The 22609-nt window shown below is 37.4% G+C and overlaps 4 protein-coding genes across 6 annotated transcripts; 3 read left to right on the top strand and 1 right to left on the bottom strand.

Annotated features, from left to right (window-relative positions):
* The first annotated feature begins 143 nt into the window (after positions 1-143).
* Positions 144-4745, top strand: LOC132621810 (uncharacterized). The gene is made up of 4 exons (XM_060336252.1): positions 144-626; positions 3074-3157; positions 3247-3336; positions 4326-4745. The coding sequence occupies exons 1-4, from the start codon at positions 240-242 to the stop codon at positions 4587-4589; spliced, it is 825 nt and encodes a 274-aa protein (XP_060192235.1). The 5' UTR covers positions 144-239; the 3' UTR covers positions 4590-4745.
* Positions 4746-4895: 150 nt separating this feature from the next.
* On the top strand, positions 4896-8479 carry LOC132621811 (uncharacterized). 3 transcript variants are annotated; one of them, XM_060336254.1, is made up of 5 exons: positions 4896-5904; positions 6594-6828; positions 6979-7218; positions 7371-7713; positions 8206-8479. In XM_060336254.1, the coding sequence occupies exons 2-4, from the start codon at positions 6631-6633 to the stop codon at positions 7611-7613; spliced, it is 681 nt and encodes a 226-aa protein (XP_060192237.1). In that variant the 5' UTR covers positions 4896-5904; positions 6594-6630; the 3' UTR covers positions 7614-7713; positions 8206-8479. The 3 variants fall into 3 exon arrangements, with proteins under 3 accessions (XP_060192237.1, XP_060192238.1, XP_060192236.1); XM_060336255.1 differs by having other exon boundaries at positions 4896-6828; positions 6979-7222; XM_060336253.1 differs by having other exon boundaries at positions 4896-6828.
* Positions 8480-11996: 3517 nt separating this feature from the next.
* On the top strand, positions 11997-16505 carry LOC132623550 (sucrose synthase 7-like). The gene is made up of 15 exons (XM_060338329.1): positions 11997-12328; positions 12436-12590; positions 12698-12890; positions 12998-13116; positions 13196-13412; positions 13689-13784; positions 13866-14039; positions 14115-14231; positions 14317-14483; positions 14623-14847; positions 14936-15502; positions 15592-15730; positions 15831-15913; positions 16192-16215; positions 16320-16505. Exons 1-15 carry the CDS (start codon positions 12095-12097, stop codon positions 16333-16335), a joined length of 2526 nt encoding a protein of 841 aa, XP_060194312.1. The 5' UTR covers positions 11997-12094; the 3' UTR covers positions 16336-16505.
* Positions 16506-17154: 649 nt separating this feature from the next.
* On the bottom strand, positions 17155-19787 carry LOC132623552 (DEAD-box ATP-dependent RNA helicase 21). The gene has a single exon (XM_060338331.1). The coding sequence runs from the start codon at positions 19770-19772 to the stop codon at positions 17559-17561; it is 2214 nt and encodes a 737-aa protein (XP_060194314.1). The 5' UTR covers positions 19773-19787; the 3' UTR covers positions 17155-17558.
* Between the last annotated feature and the right edge of the window lie 2822 nt (positions 19788-22609).

The raw sequence follows: 22609 nt of genomic DNA on the forward strand, positions 1-22609 counted from the left end.
GGACCAGTTCTGCAGCTAAGTCGATAATACAGGAGAAATGTGGAATTTCAGGCAAATGAAAAATTTATCCCATAAAATAATGAGACAACAGAATCAAAAAAAAAAAAAAAAAATCTTACTGTCATCAAATTAATTTACAATATTGCCCTTAGTAGACAATCTTCATCTTTCTCTCTTTCTTTTCCAGTTCATGACTTTCACTGGGACTGCTCAACCCATAAACCCTAGCAGTAGAAGAAATGTGGAGAAAAAGAATCACTTCACTACTATCATCTTCACTCCAAAATGCTCCAATCAACAAGATTTCACAACCCATTTTCACATCTTTCCAAAAGCCACAATCTTTACAGTTTTCTCAACACCCCATTGGATCCTTGGGTTTGCAGTTTCAAAGAGCTTACAGTCTTTTAAGCCTAAATGATTTGCAAGATAACAAGGGTTCAAGAAAGCAGAAAACCCGAAAAGGAAGAGGTATCGGGTCGGGTAAAGGAAAAACTGCGGGTCGTGGACATAAGGGTCAGAAAGCTAGAGGAACATATAAGTTCGGGTTTGAAGGTGGACAGACTCCTCTTCGTCGTCGTGTCCCTAAACGCGGGTTTAAGAACCCGTTTAGTCTTGAATTTCAGGTATTTTAGGATTTCGAGCTCAGTAGTTGATTTTGTGGTTGTAGTAGCTTGGATCATGTCAAAGTTTGAATGTTCTTGAAAAGGTTATACTCCGTCCGTTTCGATTTCTTTGTCTGGTTTTGACTTGGCACGGGATTTAAGAAAGTAAAGAAGTGTTTTGAATCTTGTGGATGTTAATTAAGGATGTGTATAATGTACAAATATGTCCTTTGAGTCTTGTGGTTGTAAACTTGTCGTATAGAATGTTTATTGTCAACTTAGTTAATATAGAGAGAGGCACTCTTTTTGGGACATACCGAAGAGGAAATTAAGACACCTAAATTGGGACAGAGTGAGTATATAAAATAACTTTAAAAGAATTTTGATAGAGGGGAGTATTCATTGAGTGAATATGACATGTCGCATGTTAGTTTCTGGTTGTTCTACACAACTTTTGTTAATGTAAAATCTAATCAAAAGAAAGTAGGACATGTACAATGGGAAGTGGTAGTTTGGAAATTTTGATAGTTGTGAGTGTTTTTTTATAACCAGTTTGTGAGTGTTTTATGTGAAGGTAGTATAAATTAGCTATTTGGTGGAATGGTATTACGCCTGTTTTGAGAGACTTTGATATGGATGCTTGGAATTAGTTACAGGATGAGTGTAGCTGATGTTCTAATTTTACTGTATGTTGCTTTAGGAAGTTAGGTTCATAACTAGAATCGATGTTCCTTATGAAAGAGAACAATATAGAACAATCAAAGGTGCCGCCCTTATAATTTTATTCCTTAAAAATAGAAAGGCGAAATGTGTTAGCACTTGGGGGTTGTTTGGTTCAAATACTTCATCACTATGTAGTTTCAGGGGAAACTTGATAACTGAAATCTAAAAGTTCAATATGATTGAATTATGTAAGTCAAATTATAAGTAATAAAAGATAAATATTAACATAAGGACTCTCGAAGTAGTACCTTTGATGAGCAAATACCTATGTACTCAAATCAAGAAAAGTTGAAAGCAAGTGCCAATAAAGTTGAACGAAAATGACATAGGGCCATTGGGCAGCTGGCATTTCAAAATTGCTCAAAATAAAGGTGGTTACTTGATGGATGCTAGCAACATCAAAATATTTCACCTACAAGGAGAATGACCAAATTGCAACTTCATCAGTCCATATTAGGAGCCATTGTTTCCAAGGGCAAACAGCTGAGAATGTGATCCTTGTTTCACAACCTTTCCATTTTTAATCACAGCTTTGGTGTCTGCCTTCTGTATCATTGATAGGCTATGAGTACACCTACACTTGTTCTACTGATCATCATCTTCTCCAATGCTTCTTTTACCAAGTTCTCGGTAACACTAGCAAGCGTGCTGGTTGGCTCGTCCAGCAGAAGTATAGTCCGCCTACCCTTTACACGCATTTTAATGTAGTCAGTTTCTCTCCTTGGGAAAGGTTTGCCTAAGTTTTGCAAGAGAATTAGAAAGATGCTTTTGAGAAGAGAGTTATCAATCTCCTTAAAGAAAATGACCTAATAGAGTAGATCCAATTGAAAGACAATCCTTCAGAGCGACATCAGAAGGGCGGCCTATGCGTCTTTATCTTTCTGTCATGGCAAGGTTAAAAGACAGCTAAGGTCAATTGAAATAAGGCCTATCTCCATGGCTAATTCCGTGTTGCGAAACTGATGCCACATCTTATATAAAATCCAAGTTGTTTCCAACTTAAAGAAGATCCAAAAGAAAAGTTGATAACTGAGCTAAAGATTAAGTAGATATGAGACTAAAAACTAAAGTAAGAAACAGATCTATAACGATTATTGCATTATGAATGTAATACTATCCATTGAAAAGTTTCCAGTGTTTCAGCCCGTTTTAACCACATCAATCACTCAAAATTGCACATGAAAAGCAAGGACTAGACTTCTAACATGAAACGGCACAAAAGGAGGGGTTGAATTAAAAAGCAGAAAAAAGAGATGTGGTTTCTATTACCAAACACTTCTATAAGTTAAATCCGCATTTGTTAGTAAGCCGCCTGACAGATATGTGCCTAAAAAATGTACAAGGAGGCAGTGATAGTCTTTTGATTGGTCACTGCTTCACTTGCTAGCTGGCTTCCTTCACTCTGTGCCTTTTGGGATCTTTCCAACATTCTTTTCATTAGAACACTTCGCGAGTAGAAGCTTGCTGTCAGTAAAGGTTGTATAGATATTAGTACAACTTCTACCTAAATATGTTGTTTACACCATACAAGTGCTATCCAATTATCATGTCAGGCACAGCTTTTTGTTACTAAAAGTCCCTTTTTTGGATGATATGGTAAATACGTTACTAATATTATTTTGTGATTGAGTAAAGATATGTGAAGATTTATTTGGATATTGAAACCACTGATGGTTGTAAACCTTTGGATTAATGTTAGTGGTTATCTTCTGTTTAATTGTTCCTTGTTTATGTGCTCCATGCAGCCAGTTGGGTTGGGAAAGATTGCAAAGCTGATAAATGCCGGGAAGATTGATTCATCAGAATTGATAACAATGAAAACTCTAAAGGTAATTGTAGCTTATGGTGTAACAATAACATGATATTGCTCAAGCATATATAGCACTTTGCTTTACAAATCATCTTCTTGTGCCAATAGGATTGTGGTGCAATAGGGAAGCAAATAGGAGATGGAGCCAGATTGATGGGGCGCGGAGCTGAACATATTCAATGGCCTATCCATCTAGAGGTAATATTCAGTTAAGACTATTAGAATAAATAAACTAAGTTGCTCGGACTCTTCACTTTCGGTGCCGCACCCGTGTCGACACGACGTGGGTGTAGGATCTGTACCGCATCTGGTCAATTGATTTTCGATACTTTGACCAAAACCAACGGAGAAATTTGGGACAGATACAATGATTTTTGTAATCAAAACAAAAGTGAAATTGAAGAAAATGGAATACCTTGTATATAGAAATTTTTATGTCTCCTCTTAGATCAATATTTTCTCCATGGAATACCTTGTAAGCTTTTCGCATGATGTCTCATAATTTAAACATATTTTTATAACTCTATTTTTAGATATTTGAATTATTTTTTTGCCGAATCCCCGTACCCAGTATCCGTAATTCGATCCGTACCCCCCGAATCTTAAAATTTAGATCATGAAGAATCCGACCTCTAGATCCGCATCCGTATCGGACACCCGCACCCGAGTCGGAGCAACTTATAGAATATAGCCTTTTTTATTCTTAGTTTGCTTATATTTTCTTTTGCTCTTGGTTTGCTTTAGTTTTTCTCAGTTTACTTTTGTTTTTCTCTAAGATATTAAATTTGGTTTTACACTTAATATAAAGTTACATTTGGTAGAAATAACATCAATTCTAGTTTGAATTTGAATTGCTAAGTGGATCTCGACTTGTACTGCTATTTATAGTAAATGCATTGCAAGGTATAAGTAATTGTAAAAGCTCACGTCAGTTTAGCACTTCCAGAAATTTGCTGTGTACCATCAAAATATTGATGGGAGGTTGATATTTACCTGTTCCTCAGATGTTAAAGTATTTTTGTTTTCCATAATTTACATCTGGGCATGGATATGTTTGGCATGATCCTATTTTTTCTCGTTGTTTATAGTATCAATATATTGAGAATATGCAATCACATTGGCCGCTAAAATGAACATTGATGTCTGGCGTCTCAATGTACTCATCCAACATCAACTGCTGATGACAGGTCTCAAGGGTGACCGCTAGAGCTAAAGCAGCTGTGGAAGCAGCGGGTGGGACTGTAAGGAGAGTGCATTACAACAAACTTGGGCTGCGGGCCCTACTGAAGCCCGAGTGGTTCGAGAAAAAGGGAAGGTTGCTCCCAAGAGCAGCCAGGCCTCCACCAAAACTGAAGGATAAAGTGGATAGCATCGGGCGGTTACCTGCCCCAACCAAGCCACTTCCTTTTGCAACTGAAGATGCTGAGGCCATGTTCGCTGCTCCGGCTTGATGCTGACTAGTTTTCCTCATGTTTTATAGATCTAGGTTCCATTGCAACGGAGCCGTTTTTGGCTTCATATAGCTTGCCTTACAGCCTTTATGCTTGGTTTTGAGTGTTCCCCAATTGCCACAGATATTCAGAAATAAAATATTTTCACTTGTTTAAGTTTTTGAGTGACCTCAAGTTTTCACTCAAGGGTGTATTTTCATGGGTATATCTGGACTATAACTTTTGCTTCCTCAGATTGAAACTGAGTATCTTAATATTTCATTCAAAACGCAGGCATATGAAGATGAATTTTTTTTCTAGAGATAGTAACCCTCTTCTTAACATTCCAAAGTGTACCTTTTCTATTGATGAGATATGACTTTGATGTTCTGAAGATTGACAATGTATGTGAAACTGACTCCTGGATAGGAATTGTACCCTAAACTATGATTCAAGCTCCTAATTATTAATCAGACATGCAAGATGACATATGTTCTCTCCTTTATCCCAAATTTCCAATCTCTGTTCTTGGTGTGCAGTCAGACAAATTACCTCTTTTACTACATATCATCTTTCTATTGCATATGTTCTACAATCAAAGAGTTATATGGAATATGTCGAGAAATGTGAAACTATTTTGTAGTCAAAAGCCAAAAAAAAAAAATGATTGTGAATGTTTTAACATGATTTAAGTGGATGATCTGCTGCAGGGAAATTGTGAGAGGGGAAGAAAGAATATATAAGTGCTCCAATATAGGAGATCACTATTGATCTGCTGCAAAATGGAATGCTGAGATATGCTACTTTGTATAGACAGATGGCCCGAGGGACATTGATGAAAAGGCAATTTTCTTTTATACATATCTTTTTTCTGTATTTATGACTTTCACATGTATCTTTCTGTTTCCATAGGCTCTGCATTTTTTGAGGTATAACATGACCATTAAGTGCGTTAGCATTCAGCATTCTACTATAAGATAAGATAAGCAGAACATTGCTTCTCTTCTCAAGCTAATTAGATAGAAATATGCTGTTTCTCTTTTCATATAATGTTTGATTGGTGATAAGTTCTAATAGAGGTGCCTCAATATTCTGACTGCTTTGCAGATATACTGTAAATATTTTTCTATACATATCTAAAAGATCCTGTAATATTTCTCTTAATTGGTTTTGATTTCTTTCCTTATATAGGATTCTTGTAACTGTATAAAATCCTTCATATTCATGAATAGAGTCATTAAGGTCCTGCAGATCTGATTTTGGCTTGCTGCTCCAGCATGTCTCGTCATTCAAGACACATTCCGGTATTCTTCTCGAGTTGGATCTGTATTTGAAGGTGTACTATTCACTTTGTCTCCATTGTAATTTCCTGTTATTGTCTTCGTACTGTTTTGCGTAAGGTTCAGTTTTTGTGTGAAGAAGCTGCTAATTTCTTGAGAAACAGATAGTAGTTATTTGCTCCCATTGTCAGTTTCTTCACTAAACATTAGTTAAGGTTCAGTTTTTGTGTGAAGAAGCTGCTAATTTCTTGAGAAACAGATAGTAGTTATTTGCTCCCATTGTCAGTTTCTTCACTAAAAAGTAGTTGAAAATGTTACTTCATGAAGTTTCCGTGACCGAAATAGTTCCGGCATTACCCAAAATTACAGTTCATAAATTAAATATGTCTAATTATTTAGACTGGAGTAGGAAAATCAGGGTCTACTTGCGTAGTGTTGAAAAGGATGACCATCTTAGTGAGGGCCCTCCAACTGATGAAACTAAAAAGTCTTGGTGATTCTAGACTGTTCTTGCAAATTATAAACTCTATTGACAATGAAGTAGGTGGTTTGGTTAATCACTGTGAATTTGTTAAAGAGTTAATGGATTAGCTAGAGTATCTATATTCTGCAATGGTTATTTGTCTCGAGTTTATAAAGTTTGTAAGGCTTTCTACCGTCCCGGGAAGGAAGATAAGACACTCACCACATACTTCACTGAGTTCAAGAAAATTTATGAGGAGTTGAACATGCTTTTTCCGTTCAGTACTGATATCAAGGTGCAACAAGCTCAGAGGGAACAAATGGCAATAATAAGTTTCTTCGCGGAACTCCCCTCTGAGTTTGAGACTGCTAAATCACAGATACTCTCCAGTTCTGAGATCACTTCTCTCAAAGATGTTTTCAGTTGGGTGTTGCGTACGGAGAGTACATCCAATCAGCAAATCAATGAACTTGTTGCAAAAGGAGAAGAAAAAAATGATGCTAGAAGAAACTATTCTGTAAGTTAATTCTTTTGGCTGTCTCCTTCTCTTAAACAATTTAGTCCGTAATCTGCATCAAATTTATTACCTCGTGGCACAAATGTTTAAAAAAAATTATTTGTGAACCTGTCCGTAATTCATAGATGTAACACGTTATGTTAATTGCAGCTTCAGACATATTCAGACAGCCAAAATCATGTGACTGGACTCCGAATAGTTGTTCCTACGTGTGCGCCTCTTGCAAATGCACAACTAGAAGACAGAAACATAGATAACCTATGTGGTTCTCCGATTGTATTCTCCTATAATAAAACATCCTTCTATAACAAAGAAAACAACGTGGAGCCCAGATCATCAGAAGAATCCTGTAAAGGAGAAGAAAAAAATTATGCTAGATGGAACTATTTTGTGAGTTAGTTCTTTTGGCTGTCTCCTTCTCGTAAACAATTTTGGTCCGTAATCTGCATCAAATTTATTACCCTGTGGCACAAACTTTAAAAAGAAACTATTTTGTGAATCTGTCCGTAATTCATAGATGGAACATGTTATGTTAATTGCAGCTTCAGACAATGTCAGAAAGCTTTTTCGCTGGAAGAGAAACTAATGTTGAAGCTGCTGCAAAGGTAGTGCACCCTACTTCAACATATTCAGACAGCCAAAATCACCGAATTTTTGTGCCTAGGTGTGGCCTCTTGCAAACGCAGAAGACAGAGGTTTGTCGGTCAAATGTGTTGCATGTACGCCATGGCATACAGCTGCGGAATCTTATAAAGGAGCTGATCATGGCCAAGCTGGGCAAATAACATCAAAAGTTGAATGGGTGGAACAGTATCAGCTCGGTGTCTACGTTACATTGACAGTGCTGCCAAGTGGAAAGAATGAACTCAAGCGAGTCTCGTTCAGGTATATTTCCTTTCTTAAGTTGTATGACAGATTTTTTTTTTTTTGGTTTGAACTAATAAGATCATAGCTAACAAAAGGAAGGTCTCCCTCAAGATAATGCAGTAAGAAATTTACCAGTTATGATATCCTTTTCCCTATTGTTCATATTATAGTAATTGAAATTGAACTCCAAACTTCGAGCATTCGTTAATCTGATTTAATTGGGTTTTGCAAGTTGAGACAACTAATACTTACGCAAGCTTGATCCAATAGTATTTTGGTAGTGAGTGCAGCTGCTCCTAGTGTCCTAAGCTTGTGCAGCTGCTCCTAGTGTCCTAAGCTTGAACTATATGCATATAATATATATGTGGTTATACACCTTTGCTTGTGCAATGGAAATCTATTGAGTCAATTCTTGATCCACCTCTGCTTATGCTATAATTATGCCTTTGATCAGCATCATTTGTTAATACGTAAACTGCTTACCAAATGCCTTTTGGTTGAATTTCGTAGTACCAAAATGTTTACTGAGAAGGAAGCAGAGAAGTGGTAGGAAGAAAACCGGCCTTTTGTCTACATGGTTTACGATATTGAAGAAAATGACAATCTGAAGAAGTAGCAGTTTCCTTTGTCTTTCCAATGTAACTTGAACATGATTACACTAGTGGTTCATGTTAGAGAAGGTATTTAATCACCCAATGTTGCGAAAGTGCATTATTTTATGGGAATTTTACACTCTATGCCAATTATGGCAAAATATTTACCCGTTTTAGCCCATCTTTTTTAATTACCCGCCATAGCCATTTTTTCCCTCTTCAGTTTTTTACTAGTCTTATACATTATAATACACTTTTATACCAGGTGTATATATTGTCTACAGTAGGTGTATAAAGTTGTATATTGTTGTATAAAGGTGAATATTCAAGTTGTGCCATGAAATGAACTACTTTTGGCTTTTCCTCCGCGAGATTAGTCCATTGTTATCGTGAATCCTTCTCAAAACTTCAAGAACAGTTTAGTTTGGAACACCAAACTTAGAGCTCTGAACCTTAAAATAGCCCATTTGAATTAAAAAACCATAAAATAGCTCATTTTTAATTAAAAAGTAGCTCATTTTATAAGCAGAAAAATAGCCTATTAATTAGGCCCATAAATAAAATGCATTAGAAAAAACGAATCAAATCGAACTTGAAAAAAAACGAACCGAACCGACACACTTTCCCTTCACTGAAAATCGAAGAACCGAAATTTAAAAAACCGAACCCAAGAATCAAATACCCACCGCTACTATTTTCTACTCTATATTGTGTATCTTCTAATAGGACCTATTTTACTGCTCTATCTCTGAAAAACAGTGACTATTTATAGCTATTATCTTGAATCAAGAAGAGTTCGACCCTTTATTTTTGTCCTAGTCAATCCTAATTCACATTTGAATTATATTGTTTATTTCATGTAGTAGAATGTAACATCCCAAGCAAGAATCATGTATATTTAAACTATTTTTTATATAAAAAATGTGTTATAAAAATGAAAATACGTTTATGTAAGTTTGGTTCTATTTTTCTCGTTCAATATTAAATTAAGCTAAACCAACTACATATTAATTTTTTAAAATTTGATTTCATGATTCAATTCGATTCTTCAATTATCCGTGAACAACCCTCACCCTGGCATCACACGTTTGTGCTAACTTGAAGCTCCCTAATTGTACATATTTATTACATAACCCTCATGTTCAATTTGAATATTATAAAGGATTATCAGATATAACACAAAATTTCTCCACCTATTCCTCTCGAGTCTTTGACGTTTGTCAAAGAGGGGTATAATTATCAATTTATAGAACTTAAGGGTATCTTCTACATTACAAACTTGGGGAGCTCAAATTTCACTTGATATAAACCTCAGGGTATCCATTTATGCAGAAAGTGAGAGCCGCCCAAATCTCACTTAGGAGCAGACTCCTGGAGTTCAGCCCACTATGGCACAAACTTTGTCCGGTGCAGCAGGATGAACCTATGTTTCAGATTCCTAGAGTTCAGCCCGTTATAGCACTACGTGCAAAAAATCGAGACAAGTCTAGTGGGGATGGGTCAACGAATGAAAGTCAAGAGGATTCTAGAATATTCTTTTATAGCCAAAATTTGCACCTTATAGTTATTTGATGAAGTTGATTCAATTGAGCCAATTTACCAACGGTGCAACCCTTAGCCCCACGCATGTCCACGGACATATGTGAGAGAGAGTGAGCTTTAAGGTTTACATTCTCAACTTAGGCTTTAAGGTTTACATTCTCGCGGAGGAAAAGCCAAAAGTAGTTCATTCCTTTGACATACCCCTTTTACCTTACGTCCCTACTAAAAAGAGGCACTTGGCCTGACCTGCTAGATTGGCCTCTGGAGACAACAGATCCATAATTTTCATTGGAATTCAATCACTTGAAGGATTCACAATTCATAATACACATTACACCATACAGTCATGAGAACCAGCAGTAGCCAACAACAATGTGCAGGCGTGTCATTAGAAACACTCATTGAGTGGCAGTGGCTGTCTGAGTATTATATATATATATATATATATATTTTTTTATTATTTTTTTTTAACTCATGTATACAAGTTCGATTCTTCGGTTAACCGAAGAAACCGAAGAATCGGGATTCCATAACCGGAAACAGAACCGGAACACCGAATTTTTGAAGAAAATAAAACCGTAACCGAAACGAAAAATCGAAACCGAAGTACCGAATTAACTCGGTTAGGTCCGGTTTTTTAGTTTTCGGTATCTATGCCCACCCCTAGAAAATAGACCTATTATGCTAGAGATATATGATAATTACAATTCAACCACAACCACCATAGGGGATCTTTGTTTGTTTATTTAAATGTTGAATTTTAACATGTAAGGTCATATTAAGTGTTGTGTAAACAATTAGGTTATTTTATTTTCTCAAGCTAGGGATATTTATTAAGCTCATATATATATATTTGTTAGATATGAAATATTGTTTTATCAAAAATTCGTAAAACTAACTGAGATAAATCATTGTTTAGGCTTCATATTGAATTTTGCCCTCTTCAAAAACTTTTAGTAGCCATCTCTTCATTATTTCCAACTACGTATTAAAATCTCGTTAAGCATAAAAGTAACTGTGAATATAAGAACACTAGCACACTACGAGTTCAAGCCGAAAAATAACGAATTGATTCTTGCTGGCACCATTAAGTTTAAGGAAAAGGTCCACAATTTCCCATATAGTATTTGGTTCATCATATATAATCAGTAATCACCGTTAATAAATCATCTCATATAAGTTGTCGTCAACGGAGCCCCTGTAAAATGGGTAAACTCCACGTGTCAAAAGGATTTCGATAAAAAATAAATAAATTTATCCCTCAAGTTTTGACTATAATTTAGATTACCGCTCAAATTAGAGATCCCTCAGGGATCAAAGGTACAAACGACACTTTTTCCTAGTGAAGGGGCAAGATTATACCAAAAGCTAACAAAGTGCAAAATTACTCAATTTCAGGTAATATCGGGCAAATTTAACCCCTTTCCCCTTAAGTATAAGTTAATAATAAACAATACAAGAAGCTTTGCTTCGTACTTCAAACGAATTGTACGAGGATTGTCTAATATTTGACAAGTGACATTTCTGAGATCCAAAATCTCCTAGCCAGGAGAAAAATCTTTTAAAAAGCACGTAGACTCTAATGTAGAAGGTGTCATGGTCAATCTCAAAATACTCATAAAAATTTAGGCCCTTTAAAGCACTCACTGTATCCCTGAGGGTCAATTCAGAATGAACAAGACGTCCTAATTCTAGTAACTTCATGGTTATTGATGTCTAGTTGGACTAGTAGTTTTTAGGCTGACGATGCAAAATATTTTTACAATCAGGTTACATAATAAACAGTTATAGGTAACCCTTTATAATTATATTGAGTGGTTACTTCGAAAAAAGTAAGTTGCCTGCTATAACAAGTTAAGCGAAAACTTTAAACGGGGATATAAAGGTTCTTGCCAGTCCTGATGATCAAAGCTATTTCTCTGTTCTTTTTGGTTTCCTCATAGTCTTTCTCATTTGGTAAAGTTTCTTTTTTTGTCGTGAAATAGTGAATATTCTTATGGCTTGATCATCAATCAGACAGAAAGAAAAGAATGATACCTATACCTCGACCATTCACCCAACTGACAAGAATTCCTTTCTTTTCTTATTCTTTAGTAGAAAGTTTTGTTCTTTCTCCTCCTTTCATTCCTTTTCTCCTTGTACCATTTCATCTTTGGCTCTTTCTATAACCTATAAATTCCAAAATATCTCAACAAGAATCCCAAGTCAATAAAACCAATCCTTCGTGTAAATATCAATACCTTAAGCTTTTAGAACTTGCCAAAATGGCTACTGCACCAGCCTTGAAGAGATCAGAGTCCATAGCTGATAGCATGCCAGAAGCCTTAAGGCAAAGCATGTACCACATGAAGAAATGTTTTGCTAAATATATAGAGCAAGGCAAGAGGATGATGAAACTCCATAACTTGATGGATGAATTAGAGAAAGTAATTGATGATCCTGCTGAAAGGAAACATGTTTTGGAAGGCTTACTTGGCTACATATTATGTACTACAATGGTATAGCAAGAACCATATGCACTTATAATAATAGTGTTATTATATTGTTTCCAGATTTTGCAGGATGTACATTAGCTCTTATAACTTTCTGTGATCAAATTTTGCAGGAGGCTGCAGTTGTCCCTCCCTACCTTGCCTTTGCCACGAGACAGAACCCTGGATTCTGGGAATATGTGAAAGTGAATGCTAATGATCTTTCTGTTGAGGGTATTACACCTTCAGAGTACTTGACATTCAAGGAGATGATAGTTGATGAAAACTGGTATAAGATTGCTTTGCAGTTTATTTATCATGCCTTCTATGGTTTTAACACCTTCAATCAAAGAAAGACTCACCAAATGTTACCTTTGTGTGAACATCAAAATGCAGGGCAAAAGATGAATATGCACTGGAAATTGATTTTGGAGCTGTAGACTTCTCAACACCTCGACTGACCCTATCTTCTTCAATCGGAAATGGTCTCAGTTATGTTTCCAAGTTTCTAACTTCAAAGCTAAATGCTAGCTCCGCGAGTGCACAGTGTCTAGTGGACTACTTGCTAACTTTGAATCACCAAGGAGATGTATGTCAACCAAAATCAAAATCCATAAATGAACTTGTTAACTCTTAAGAGGAACAAAAAAATATGAAAAGAACATTGAAGTAACAAATTTTCTTTTTCAACTGCAGAAATTGATGATCAATGAGACACTCAGCACTGTCTCAAATCTTCAGGCTGCATTGGTTGTAGCAGAAGCATCTATTTCTTCCTTACCAACTGATACACCATACCAGAGCTTTGAGCTAAGGTAAATTTGTTTTTGAACTTCGATTTCCTCCCAAATTTGGCATGGTACAGAGTAATAAGTGGCTTCAATTATTGTACAGATTCAAACAGTGGGGTTTCGAGAAAGGATGGGGTGATACAGCAGAAAGAGTCCGAGACACCATGAGAACACTTTCAGAAGTGCTTCAGGCACCAGATCCATTGAACATTGAGAAGTTCTTTGGAAGGGTTCCAACTGTTTTTAATATTGTATTGTTCTCTGTCCATGGATACTTTGGCCAAGCTGATGTTCTTGGCTTGCCAGACACCGGTGGTCAGGTAAGCATCTAATAGCTAGTTTAACTTCTATATATTGACGAAATTTTAAACAATCACATGATTCACATCACCTAAAAGATAATCATAACTAACCTCATAGAAATCCGGAGTAAATACCTGCAAAATAAAAGCAGGTTACTTGCTAGTTGCTACAATAGGTTTAAATACTATACTAGTCTTCACACTATCATAGCATATAAGTTAAATCATTGCTTTTTGTGTCAAATACGACGACGCTTCTCAGCAACTTTAACCATTTCTGCTCCTCATCAACAGGTGGTTTATGTTTTGGATCAAGTTGTAGCTTTTGAAGAAGAAATGCTACAAAGAATTAAACAGCAGGGGCTCAATATTAAGCCTCAAATTCTTGTGGTGAGTTCCTAGAAAATCGACATGGCTATGCAATTAAGTAAGGTTGTTTAGAAAATTTAATATCATATCTTGATTGCACAGTTAACCCGACTGATCCCGGATGCAAAAGGAACAAAGTGCAACCAGGAACTAGAACCAATCCAGAATACAAAGCATTCCCACATCCTCAGAGTACCGTTTAGGACAGAAAAAGGAGTGCTTAATCAATGGGTTTCTCGATTCGATGTCTATCCGTATCTGGAGAGATATACTCAGGTGTGTATTCTTATATCAACCTTGCTCATCCAAAGAGGAGTTTTCCCTAAATTACATTTTTTGCCTTGACTAAAGGATGCTGCTGACAAAATCATCGAGCTAATGGAAGGCAAGCCTGATCTGATAATTGGTAACTACACTGATGGGAATTTAGTGGCATCACTAATGGCTAGAAAACTCGGGATAACTCTGGTAACTTTTCCTAATCATATTTGATAATGTTTCTTCCCCAAGTTGGTGTCTTAATGTCCACTAAGCTAGACCATCTCTGTAAAAGGGAACAATTGCTCATGCTCTGGAGAAGACCAAATATGAAGATTCCGATATCAAATTAAAGGAACTTGATCCAAAGTACCACTTCTCTTGCCAATTCACAGCTGATTTGATTGCAATGAATTCAGCAGATTTCATTATCACAAGCACATATCAAGAAATAGCTGGAAGGTAAGAACTAGACCTAGGGAAGCAATACATTCATATAAATTTAGCATTGCTTTTTCAAAACACATCACAAATCCAGTAATGTATACGCTCGAATTTTTGAAACTTCATGGATCTCATTCTTATGTGCTAACATTTGCAGCAAAGACAGGTCAGGGCAGTATGAAAGCCATAGCGCATTTACCCTTCCAGGGCTTTATAGAGTTGTTTCAGGCATCAGTGTCTTTGATCCTAAATTTAACATTGCTGCTCCTGGGGCAGACCAGTCAGTGTATTTCCCTTGCACAGAAAAGCAGAAGCGTTTGACTGATTTCCGTCCTGCCATTGAGGAACTTCTTTTTAGTAAAGTGGATAATGACGAGCACATGTAAGTCTTAGTGCTCAAACTTCAGCTTAGTGCCAATAGGGACATCCCACAGTTCTATGTATTAATGCTTTACTTGTTTCAAGCACAGTGGATATTTAGAAGACGGAAAGAAACCTATCCTCTTCACCATGGCAAGGCTGGACACAGTGAAGAACACAACTGGACTAGTTGAATGGTATGGCAAGAACAAAAGGCTCAGAAGCTTAGTTAACCTTGTTGTGGTTGGCGGTTTCTTTGATCCGACAAAATCCAAGGATAGAGAAGAAGAAGCTGAAATAAAAAAGATGCACGTGCTGATAGAGAAATACCAGCTTAAGGGTCAGATTAGATGGATAGCAGCTCAGACTGACAGATACAGAAATAGCGAACTCTACCGCACAATAGCAGATTCAAAAGGAGCTTTTGTGCAGCCTGCTTTGTATGAAGCTTTTGGTCTAACAGTCATTGAAGCAATGAACTGCGGATTACCAACTTTTGCTACCAACCAAGGTGGCCCTGCAGAGATTATTGTTGATGGGGTCTCAGGCTTCCATATTGATCCAAATAATGGAGATGAATCAAGCAACAAAATTGCCAACTTTTTCCAGAAATGCAGGGAGGATCCTGAGCATTGGAACAGGATTTCAGCCCAGGGTCTCAAGCGTATATATGAATGGTAACACACAAATAAGCCATTGTTCAAATTGCAGAGAGGCATATACCTTGTTGAAATTTTCATAATCCTTTTATCCTGATGTCTTGCAGTTACACATGGAATATCTATGCAAACAAGGTATTGAATATGGGGTCCATCTATACTTTCTGGAGGACATTGTACAAAGATCAGAAACAGGCAACGCAAAGATACATAGACACTTTCTACAATCTCGAGTTTAGGAACTTGGTATATTGCTGCATGCCTGCATCACATTGACATTATACCCCAAACATCCTTATGGGATTTTTTTTTTCTTACTTTGCTTCCTAAATGACACTTACTGCAGGTAAAAGATGTGCCTATCAGAACGGATGAAACACCACGAGGACCAAAGGAGAGGGTGAAAGTTAAGCAACAGCCATCACAAAGGCATGCTCTAAAACTTTTGCCCACAGTTTTTCAAGGGACCTAATATATTCTAGTACTAAATTAGAATTACACAGCAAGCAGCTTAATTCTTCTATTCACCTTTCTAAAAAGCCAGTAATGTCAGTAAAGTAGACAAAGTCAACAAACTGTGTTTTTTCTTTCCTATGCTTGATTGTTAATACTCCTACATTGTTTATGGGGTAGTCTTCCTTCATTTTTTTCCCTGTACTTCTTTCCCTACAACTGTACTGATGTATCCATTTTCTCTATGGTACCAGGCGCTCACAATCAAGGTTGCAGAAGTAAGATTGGATACAATTGCTACTGCATGAATCACGGATGATCTATTTCTTTTTCCCCTCCCCTTTTGAGGAGGTAACTAACAATTTGAAGTGTTAACCTGCAGATTGTTTGGAGCTTGAAGGGTCCAAGATAAGAAGGAACAGCCAAACATGATACTTGTTCCACTATTGTCAACAGAAACACACGAATAAAGAGAAAGTGTAATTTTTTTCAAGTGTGATTTGTAACTCAATTTCAAGACAGAAAATAAATGAAACCAGCAGTGCTGGTGTTCTTGTTTGCTTCCAAATTCCAGTTTGATTGCTCAAATCTTTCTTTTGAATATTGAAAGTTTAGCATTTACTTGCACAAAGATGGATATCCACAGCAAGTAAATCCCTCTTATCACAAAGTATAAATTACAACTTCAAGCACTATGAAACACAGACAAATTATAGAAGATGCTCAGATCACGATGACTTCTTCTCAAATTGTAAGTTGGAAAAACGATATGAGAATCAAAATCTTAAACAGAAATAACGCCACATTACAAACTTGGGTGTAATGTCTACCCCAAATTTTTTACGAAAGGAGGTTTATATGGTGGTGAATAACTTGATGATAGATTACTAAGATTTCATTCTTTCCCCTTTGCCAGTAAACAACACTACTTTTTATTTTCCCTCACTTTCATATTTATCTCTAATTCATTTTATGGATTTTCACATGGTTAAGTAGTTGAGTAAGCAAGAGATCTTCGTATTTGGGTGAGAGCTGCTGGATATTAAGAAAGTTTTTTTTTCTTTGAGGTAAAGGTAACTACACAATTTAAGAAAGTTATGTGCCAGGCTGGATGGAGTTGAAGCAAATGAGAAAATAACAGTAATAACATAAAACAATTACAACATAAATTGTTTTTCGGGCAAAAGGAAGTTGGGTCATTTCTACTAGAATATGGATTGGTTTAAGGAGTAATTCATAGGGACGTGTTGTCCGTGGAATTTGCTAACTACTGCCCATGAATTTCATACTTCGGCATGTCATCAAACCAAGGTACTTAAGTTCCTGAGACTGTCTTAAGATAAAGTAATGTATAACAGAAATACAAGAAACGAGACAAGAGTTTACAGGACAAAACCAAATCAGATAAGAAAGCAAATCCCTTCAGCAAAATTAACAACACATTACTTGTTAGTAACAGAATGAAACTCATTTATCAGCGTGTTTACCACTTCACTTCCATTATGTTGGAATCCTCCACTATATCTACCAACTCCATCATTCCTCCACCTAGCTCCATGTTTCAGCAGATCCAAACTCTCAATACTTGGTCAGTGTGATAGCATATGTAGCAATTCCAACTTTAATGAACAAATACAGTATCATTCCGCCTAGGTGGTCTGTCAGGAATACTTCCAGGCTTGAATTTCGAAGCCTCGTGCCTGGCAAGTTCGGGGGGAACAGGACTGTTGCTTTGTGTGAGCATTTGCTTAAGATCATAAAAGACTTCGGTATCGTGCATGGTCAAGAATGTTGTGGCTATACCTGTCTTTCCTGCACGACCTGTACGTCCGATACGATGGGTGTATGCTTCAATGTTGTTTGGCATGTCATAGTTTATCACATGGGCCACATCAGGTATATCAATACCACGACCAGCAACATCAGTAGCAACTAACACATTATACCTCTTGGTCCTAAATCCTTCAAGGCTGATTTCTCTCGCCTCCTGTGACTTTCCACCGTGCAGTGTGGTTACCCTGTAGCCATTTTTATCTAGATTCTTGGAAACACTATCAGCCTGCTTCTTAGTGTTGATGAACACAATAGCCGTCTTATCACCAAGCTCATCAAGCAACTTCTGCAGCTTATACATTTTCTCCCCTTCCTTCACCATGAACACGTGCTGAGTGATGAGGTCAGTAGTCTTTCCAGCAGTGCCAATAGTCACAACAACAGGATTTCTCAAGTATTTTCTAGCCAGCCGCTCTACGGCAGGTGGCATGGTAGCACTAAACATATAAGTGGTTCGATAAATCCTCTTCTCATCAAGCTCTTCATCCTCATTCTCCGGTTTCATATTACTCGAAGGCATAGCATCCAGTACACCAACAACTTGAGGTTCAAAACCCATGTCAATCATTCGGTCAGCCTCATCAAGAACAATGTAATTACACTGGTTCAGAACACAATAACGTCTCTCCAAGCAATCAAGAAGTCGCCCAGGGGTCGCAATCACAACTTCACAACCTTGCCTAATCCTAAAACCTTGCTCCTCTATGGACTGCCCACCAACAATAGAAACAACTTTAATACCCAAATAGTGCGCAAACTTAACAGTCTCATCCTCAATCTGTTGAGCCAATTCTCGCGTGGGCGCCATCACAACCGCATACGGCCCCTCAGCCTCATTCTCCTCACTCAACGGCGGAAGCCTAGTGATATACGTCAACATAGGAAGCACAAAAGCAGCAGTTTTACCCGAACCAGTCTCCGCAACACCAATCACATCGCGCTGCTGAAGTCCAAGCGGAATAGCAGCCATCTGTATCGGAGAAGGCTTCGTATATCCAGCCCTCTCAACAGCCTTAAGCAACTCATTCGTCAACTTACTCTCCACCCAATTCCTCATAGGACGTGGTATCCTCGAACCCTTATACGATATATTATGATCCTCCCTGAATATTCTCCAATCTCTCTCCGTCATTTCCTCTAACTTCTTATCAGACCAATGTCTATCAACTCTCATATCAAACGTATCGTACAAATCAGCATCCTTTTCCTTCTTCTTCAACGCAGCTGCTTCGACCGCACTCTCCTCAACACCGTCTTTCTTCCTTATCTCCTCCCTTAACTCCCTCTCGTTTTTCGCAGCGAGTTTCTTCTGCTCCCTTCTATCCATTCCAGCACGAAAACCCCGACCAAAGAGTAATCGCGCTTCGTGAGGGTTTTGATACAACGCGTTCATGTCCCGCGACGTGTCCTCAGTGTTCTCCCAGTCGAACGAAAACCGGAACTTCTCACTAGGTTTAATGACCCGTTTCTTAGGTTTTTTAGACCCGAGATACTGCTCTTTAATAGCGTCCAGTTCTTTTTCGCGTTCTCGTTCGGCTAGTTTCTCTAATCGAGCTCGTTCTCGTTCTTTTAACTCTTCGTCGCGCTCTCTTTCTCGTTTGCGACGCTCGGAGTCTCGTTCTCTCTCTCTTTCGCGGTCTCGGTCGCGGCGGTGGTGGTCCCCACGATCTCTGTCGCGGTGGTTGTTGTCGGAAGAGGAAGGGCGGTGTTGTTGTTGCTGTTCGGAGCGGCGTTTTTGTTCGGCGATTTCGTCGTGGCGGCGTTTAAGGGCGAGTTCTTCACGTTGGGCTTTAGTGAGGAAGACGGGTTTCTTTGATGGATCGGGTTTCACGGTGGTTCCGCGGTCGTCTACCGATCGGCTCATCTTTGTCAGGCTGATGCAGATAGGGTTTAGTTGTGAGATTGATTGCTTTTTTTTTTCTGATTCGACGACTCTGTTTTTCCTGTAGGGAACGATAATATATACTTTTTGAGTCCAATCCAGAGAGTCACTTATATGCATCAGGGTGTTTTAAGGAAAACTGAAAAATCCAATCTAATCCAAATCAAATCAATAGAAAGAAAAATCAATTATTTAGGTTTTGATTTTGGTTTGAATTAAAAAAAATAACCAAAAGGATCGCATCAAATCGACTATTTTAAAATTATAATTACAAACGCATTTATTTATTATAATAATTCACTTGAGTTATGCAAGGCTGAAGGTAGAGCCGTCAATATGGGCTAAGGCACATGGGCCAACCCAACTCAGTTCATGATTTGATAGGGCTTGGCTTGAATTTTTGGAGTCCATTTGAGAACGAGGCTTTTTAGTCCGGCCCAAGTAAGCCCGTTGGCACGTGAGCTTGAGCGCACGTGGGTTGGGCTGGCCCGTGGGCCTAATAAAAAATATAAAGAAAGTGAATATGTTAAGACAACTTTGTCACAAGTAGATTCATACGTGGGATGAAATGATGTGCTAGTGTTGGATACATCGTAAGTGTTATGAAAGTTTCTTTGAGAAGTTTATTTTTACTTCAAATGGATGGAATATTGTCATTTTCATTTTGCGCTTTATTGAGATCAATTGGAACAACACTAGGTTAATATTCCTTTTTAGCTAGTTGTATTGCTACTCATTAACCATTTAGTTTGCTATTAATTTTACTATTTGATTCGAGTGATATCAATTATTAGTAATATGTTAAGTGTTAACAATGTCAAAAGTTATTCAGTTTCACTGAAGGTTTGGCCTGTAAGATCATATTCTTGTTTAGTTGTATCCAAAATATTCGCATAGAATGGTAGAGATTTCATACTGAAGCCATACAATCAAATCTTTACTTGAAACCAAACTTAATTAGCATTATTAGAATAATTTTATTTATGGATTTGAGACTTGGTTAGCAAGTAGTAACACCATATAATATTGTCTTGTAAATATTTATGTTAGCATTTTAAATTAGAATTTAAATTAAAGAATTATGAATAATAATTTTTTTAGCCAGGCCCGCAGCCCACATAGTAAGGGGTTGGGCTTGCTGTTTTAAGGCCCATCAAAATGGTGGGCCAGCCCGGCCTGGCCGGTCAAATTTCAAAGCCGGCATGGGCTAGCTCGGATGGGCTAGGCCAACCCGTTTTGACAGCTCTAGCTTTAGTCCATAAAGTCTCTTATACATGCATCACACTTTTAATAAGTGAAAGGGCCAAAATTGTTTTTGAACTAGTAAAAATAGAGCAACTATGCCCTTTATTTATTTTTGAAAAATGGGTCAAATTTACCCCTCTATTTTGGATTACTAATCATATTCATCCTCTTTTATATTATGCAGCCACATTCATCCCGCCGTTATCAAAGTTTTCAAAATTATCCTCAAACCTAACAGATTCCCCACTTCTCAATTAAAATTACTCGATTTTACTTCATTAACCCATTTAACCCAATTCTCATTTAATTTACTCGATTTCACTTTATTAACCCATAAACTCATAATTGGGGGTGTACATGGACCGGGTTGGTTCGAATTTTTTAAATATCAAACCAAACCAATTGCGTCGGGTTTTTAAATTTATAAATCAAACCACACCAATAAAATTCAGGTTTTTCAACCTCGAGTTTTCTCGAGTTTTTATAACGACCTGCTTGGTCGTTATGCGTGCCTTCACCATTCTACCCTTGCTAGTACTTTCCTGAGGTTAGGAATAAGCGGGCCTAAATAAATTGGGGTGTGTTTACGTTGTGTTTTGTGACTTATAAGTGACTCTGTGATGTGTTTTTAACTTGGTTGTTTGTTGGCTTGTGTTCATAGGGCCTTAGAATGATTTTTAGAGACTAAGTATAAAAAGTGAAAAAATTTCGTGCTCACTGCCCAAAATCCACCGCTTTAGCGGAAGGATTTCCGCTGCCACGGTACTGCTGCAGCGAAGGGTTGGTTTTCCAAATGCCTGCTGCAGCGAAAGTGTTGCTCGCTGCAGCGAGGCCGCTGTAGCGAAGCGGGGACGGGCAGCGGACCTCAGTAAGTCAGAAACCCAATTTAAATATCTTATTTTGACCCCACTCCTCACATAATTCCAAAACATAGTTCCCAAGAGCATAGAGGCGACTTTTTAAGCCTAGGGCACTGTTCTCCATCAAAGGTAAGCCTTAATCACTTTCGTCATGTAATCAAAGCACCTTTAATGGGAATTGAAGGGTAGAACACAAATACCAAGGAAACCCTAGAATATCCATGGGTATTGTTTATTGTTGTTTAATGTTGTTTAATTATCTAGGAGTAGAGATTATCGCTTCATAGCATGAGAACTTGATATTCAATGATAAAATTTGGTTGTTGAGACCTATGGTTCCAATAAAAATAGAAACTTTGGCTAAAAACAGAATTGTAGGGTTGAAATGATTAGAGAACCCATTAATTGAATTAATATGATGCTTGAGACTTGCATTAGGATGATTATGACCCTAAGGATAATTAACCCATCTGATTAAGGGTAGAATTGGTGGGGTTGTCATCCCCAATTTGTTATTGTTAAGTTGATAATCTTTTACTTATTTAGAATTGTAATTCTAGACTTTGAACGTTCCGAAGCGTTGAGGAAAGGAAAAGTTATTGCGGAGTGATTGCATTGTTCCAGTTCGGCTTCGAGGTAGGTTACGGTTTACTTAAGTTAGACTTTGATTAGTTGATTGTATATGTTGTAGAATCTATGGGAGAAAACATGTCTAGGACTTCGGACATGAGTTTGGTGATTGTTGTTAGTTGTACGATTTAATTGTGTGAAGTAATTCTCCATTGTTGAGGCTGATAAATGACGAGGCCAAAGTGCATAGTAAAGTTCGCTCGTACTCTGTCAAATTATAGT

This window comes from Lycium barbarum, chromosome 12, assembly GCF_019175385.1.
Source record: "Lycium barbarum isolate Lr01 chromosome 12, ASM1917538v2, whole genome shotgun sequence".
NCBI classification, from domain to species: domain Eukaryota; kingdom Viridiplantae; phylum Streptophyta; class Magnoliopsida; order Solanales; family Solanaceae; genus Lycium; species Lycium barbarum.

Coding starts and splice junctions, on each gene's coding strand:
- LOC132621810 (XM_060336252.1), top strand. CDS start 240: ATGTGGAGAAAAAGAATCACTTCACTACTATCATCTTCACTCCAAAAT. Junction 627..3,073: donor CGTTTAGTCTTGAATTTCAG/GTATTTTAGGAT, acceptor TGCTCCATGCAG/CCAGTTGGGTTGGGAAAGAT. Junction 3,337..4,325: donor AATGGCCTATCCATCTAGAG/GTAATATTCAGT, acceptor TGCTGATGACAG/GTCTCAAGGGTGACCGCTAG.
- LOC132621811 (XM_060336253.1), top strand. CDS start 6,577: ATGCTTTTTCCGTTCAGTACTGATATCAAGGTGCAACAAGCTCAGAGG. Junction 6,829..6,978: donor ATGCTAGAAGAAACTATTCT/GTAAGTTAATTC, acceptor TGTTAATTGCAG/CTTCAGACATATTCAGACAG. Junction 7,219..7,370: donor ATGCTAGATGGAACTATTTT/GTGAGTTAGTTC, acceptor TGTTAATTGCAG/CTTCAGACAATGTCAGAAAG.
- LOC132623550 (XM_060338329.1), top strand. CDS start 12,095: ATGGCTACTGCACCAGCCTTGAAGAGATCAGAGTCCATAGCTGATAGC. Junction 14,040..14,114: donor ATCTGGAGAGATATACTCAG/GTGTGTATTCTT, acceptor CCTTGACTAAAG/GATGCTGCTGACAAAATCAT. Junction 15,914..16,191: donor AAGCAACAGCCATCACAAAG/GCATGCTCTAAA, acceptor CTATGGTACCAG/GCGCTCACAATCAAGGTTGC.
- LOC132623552 (XM_060338331.1), bottom strand. CDS start 19,772: ATGCATATAAGTGACTCTCTGGATTGGACTCAAAAAGTATATATTATC.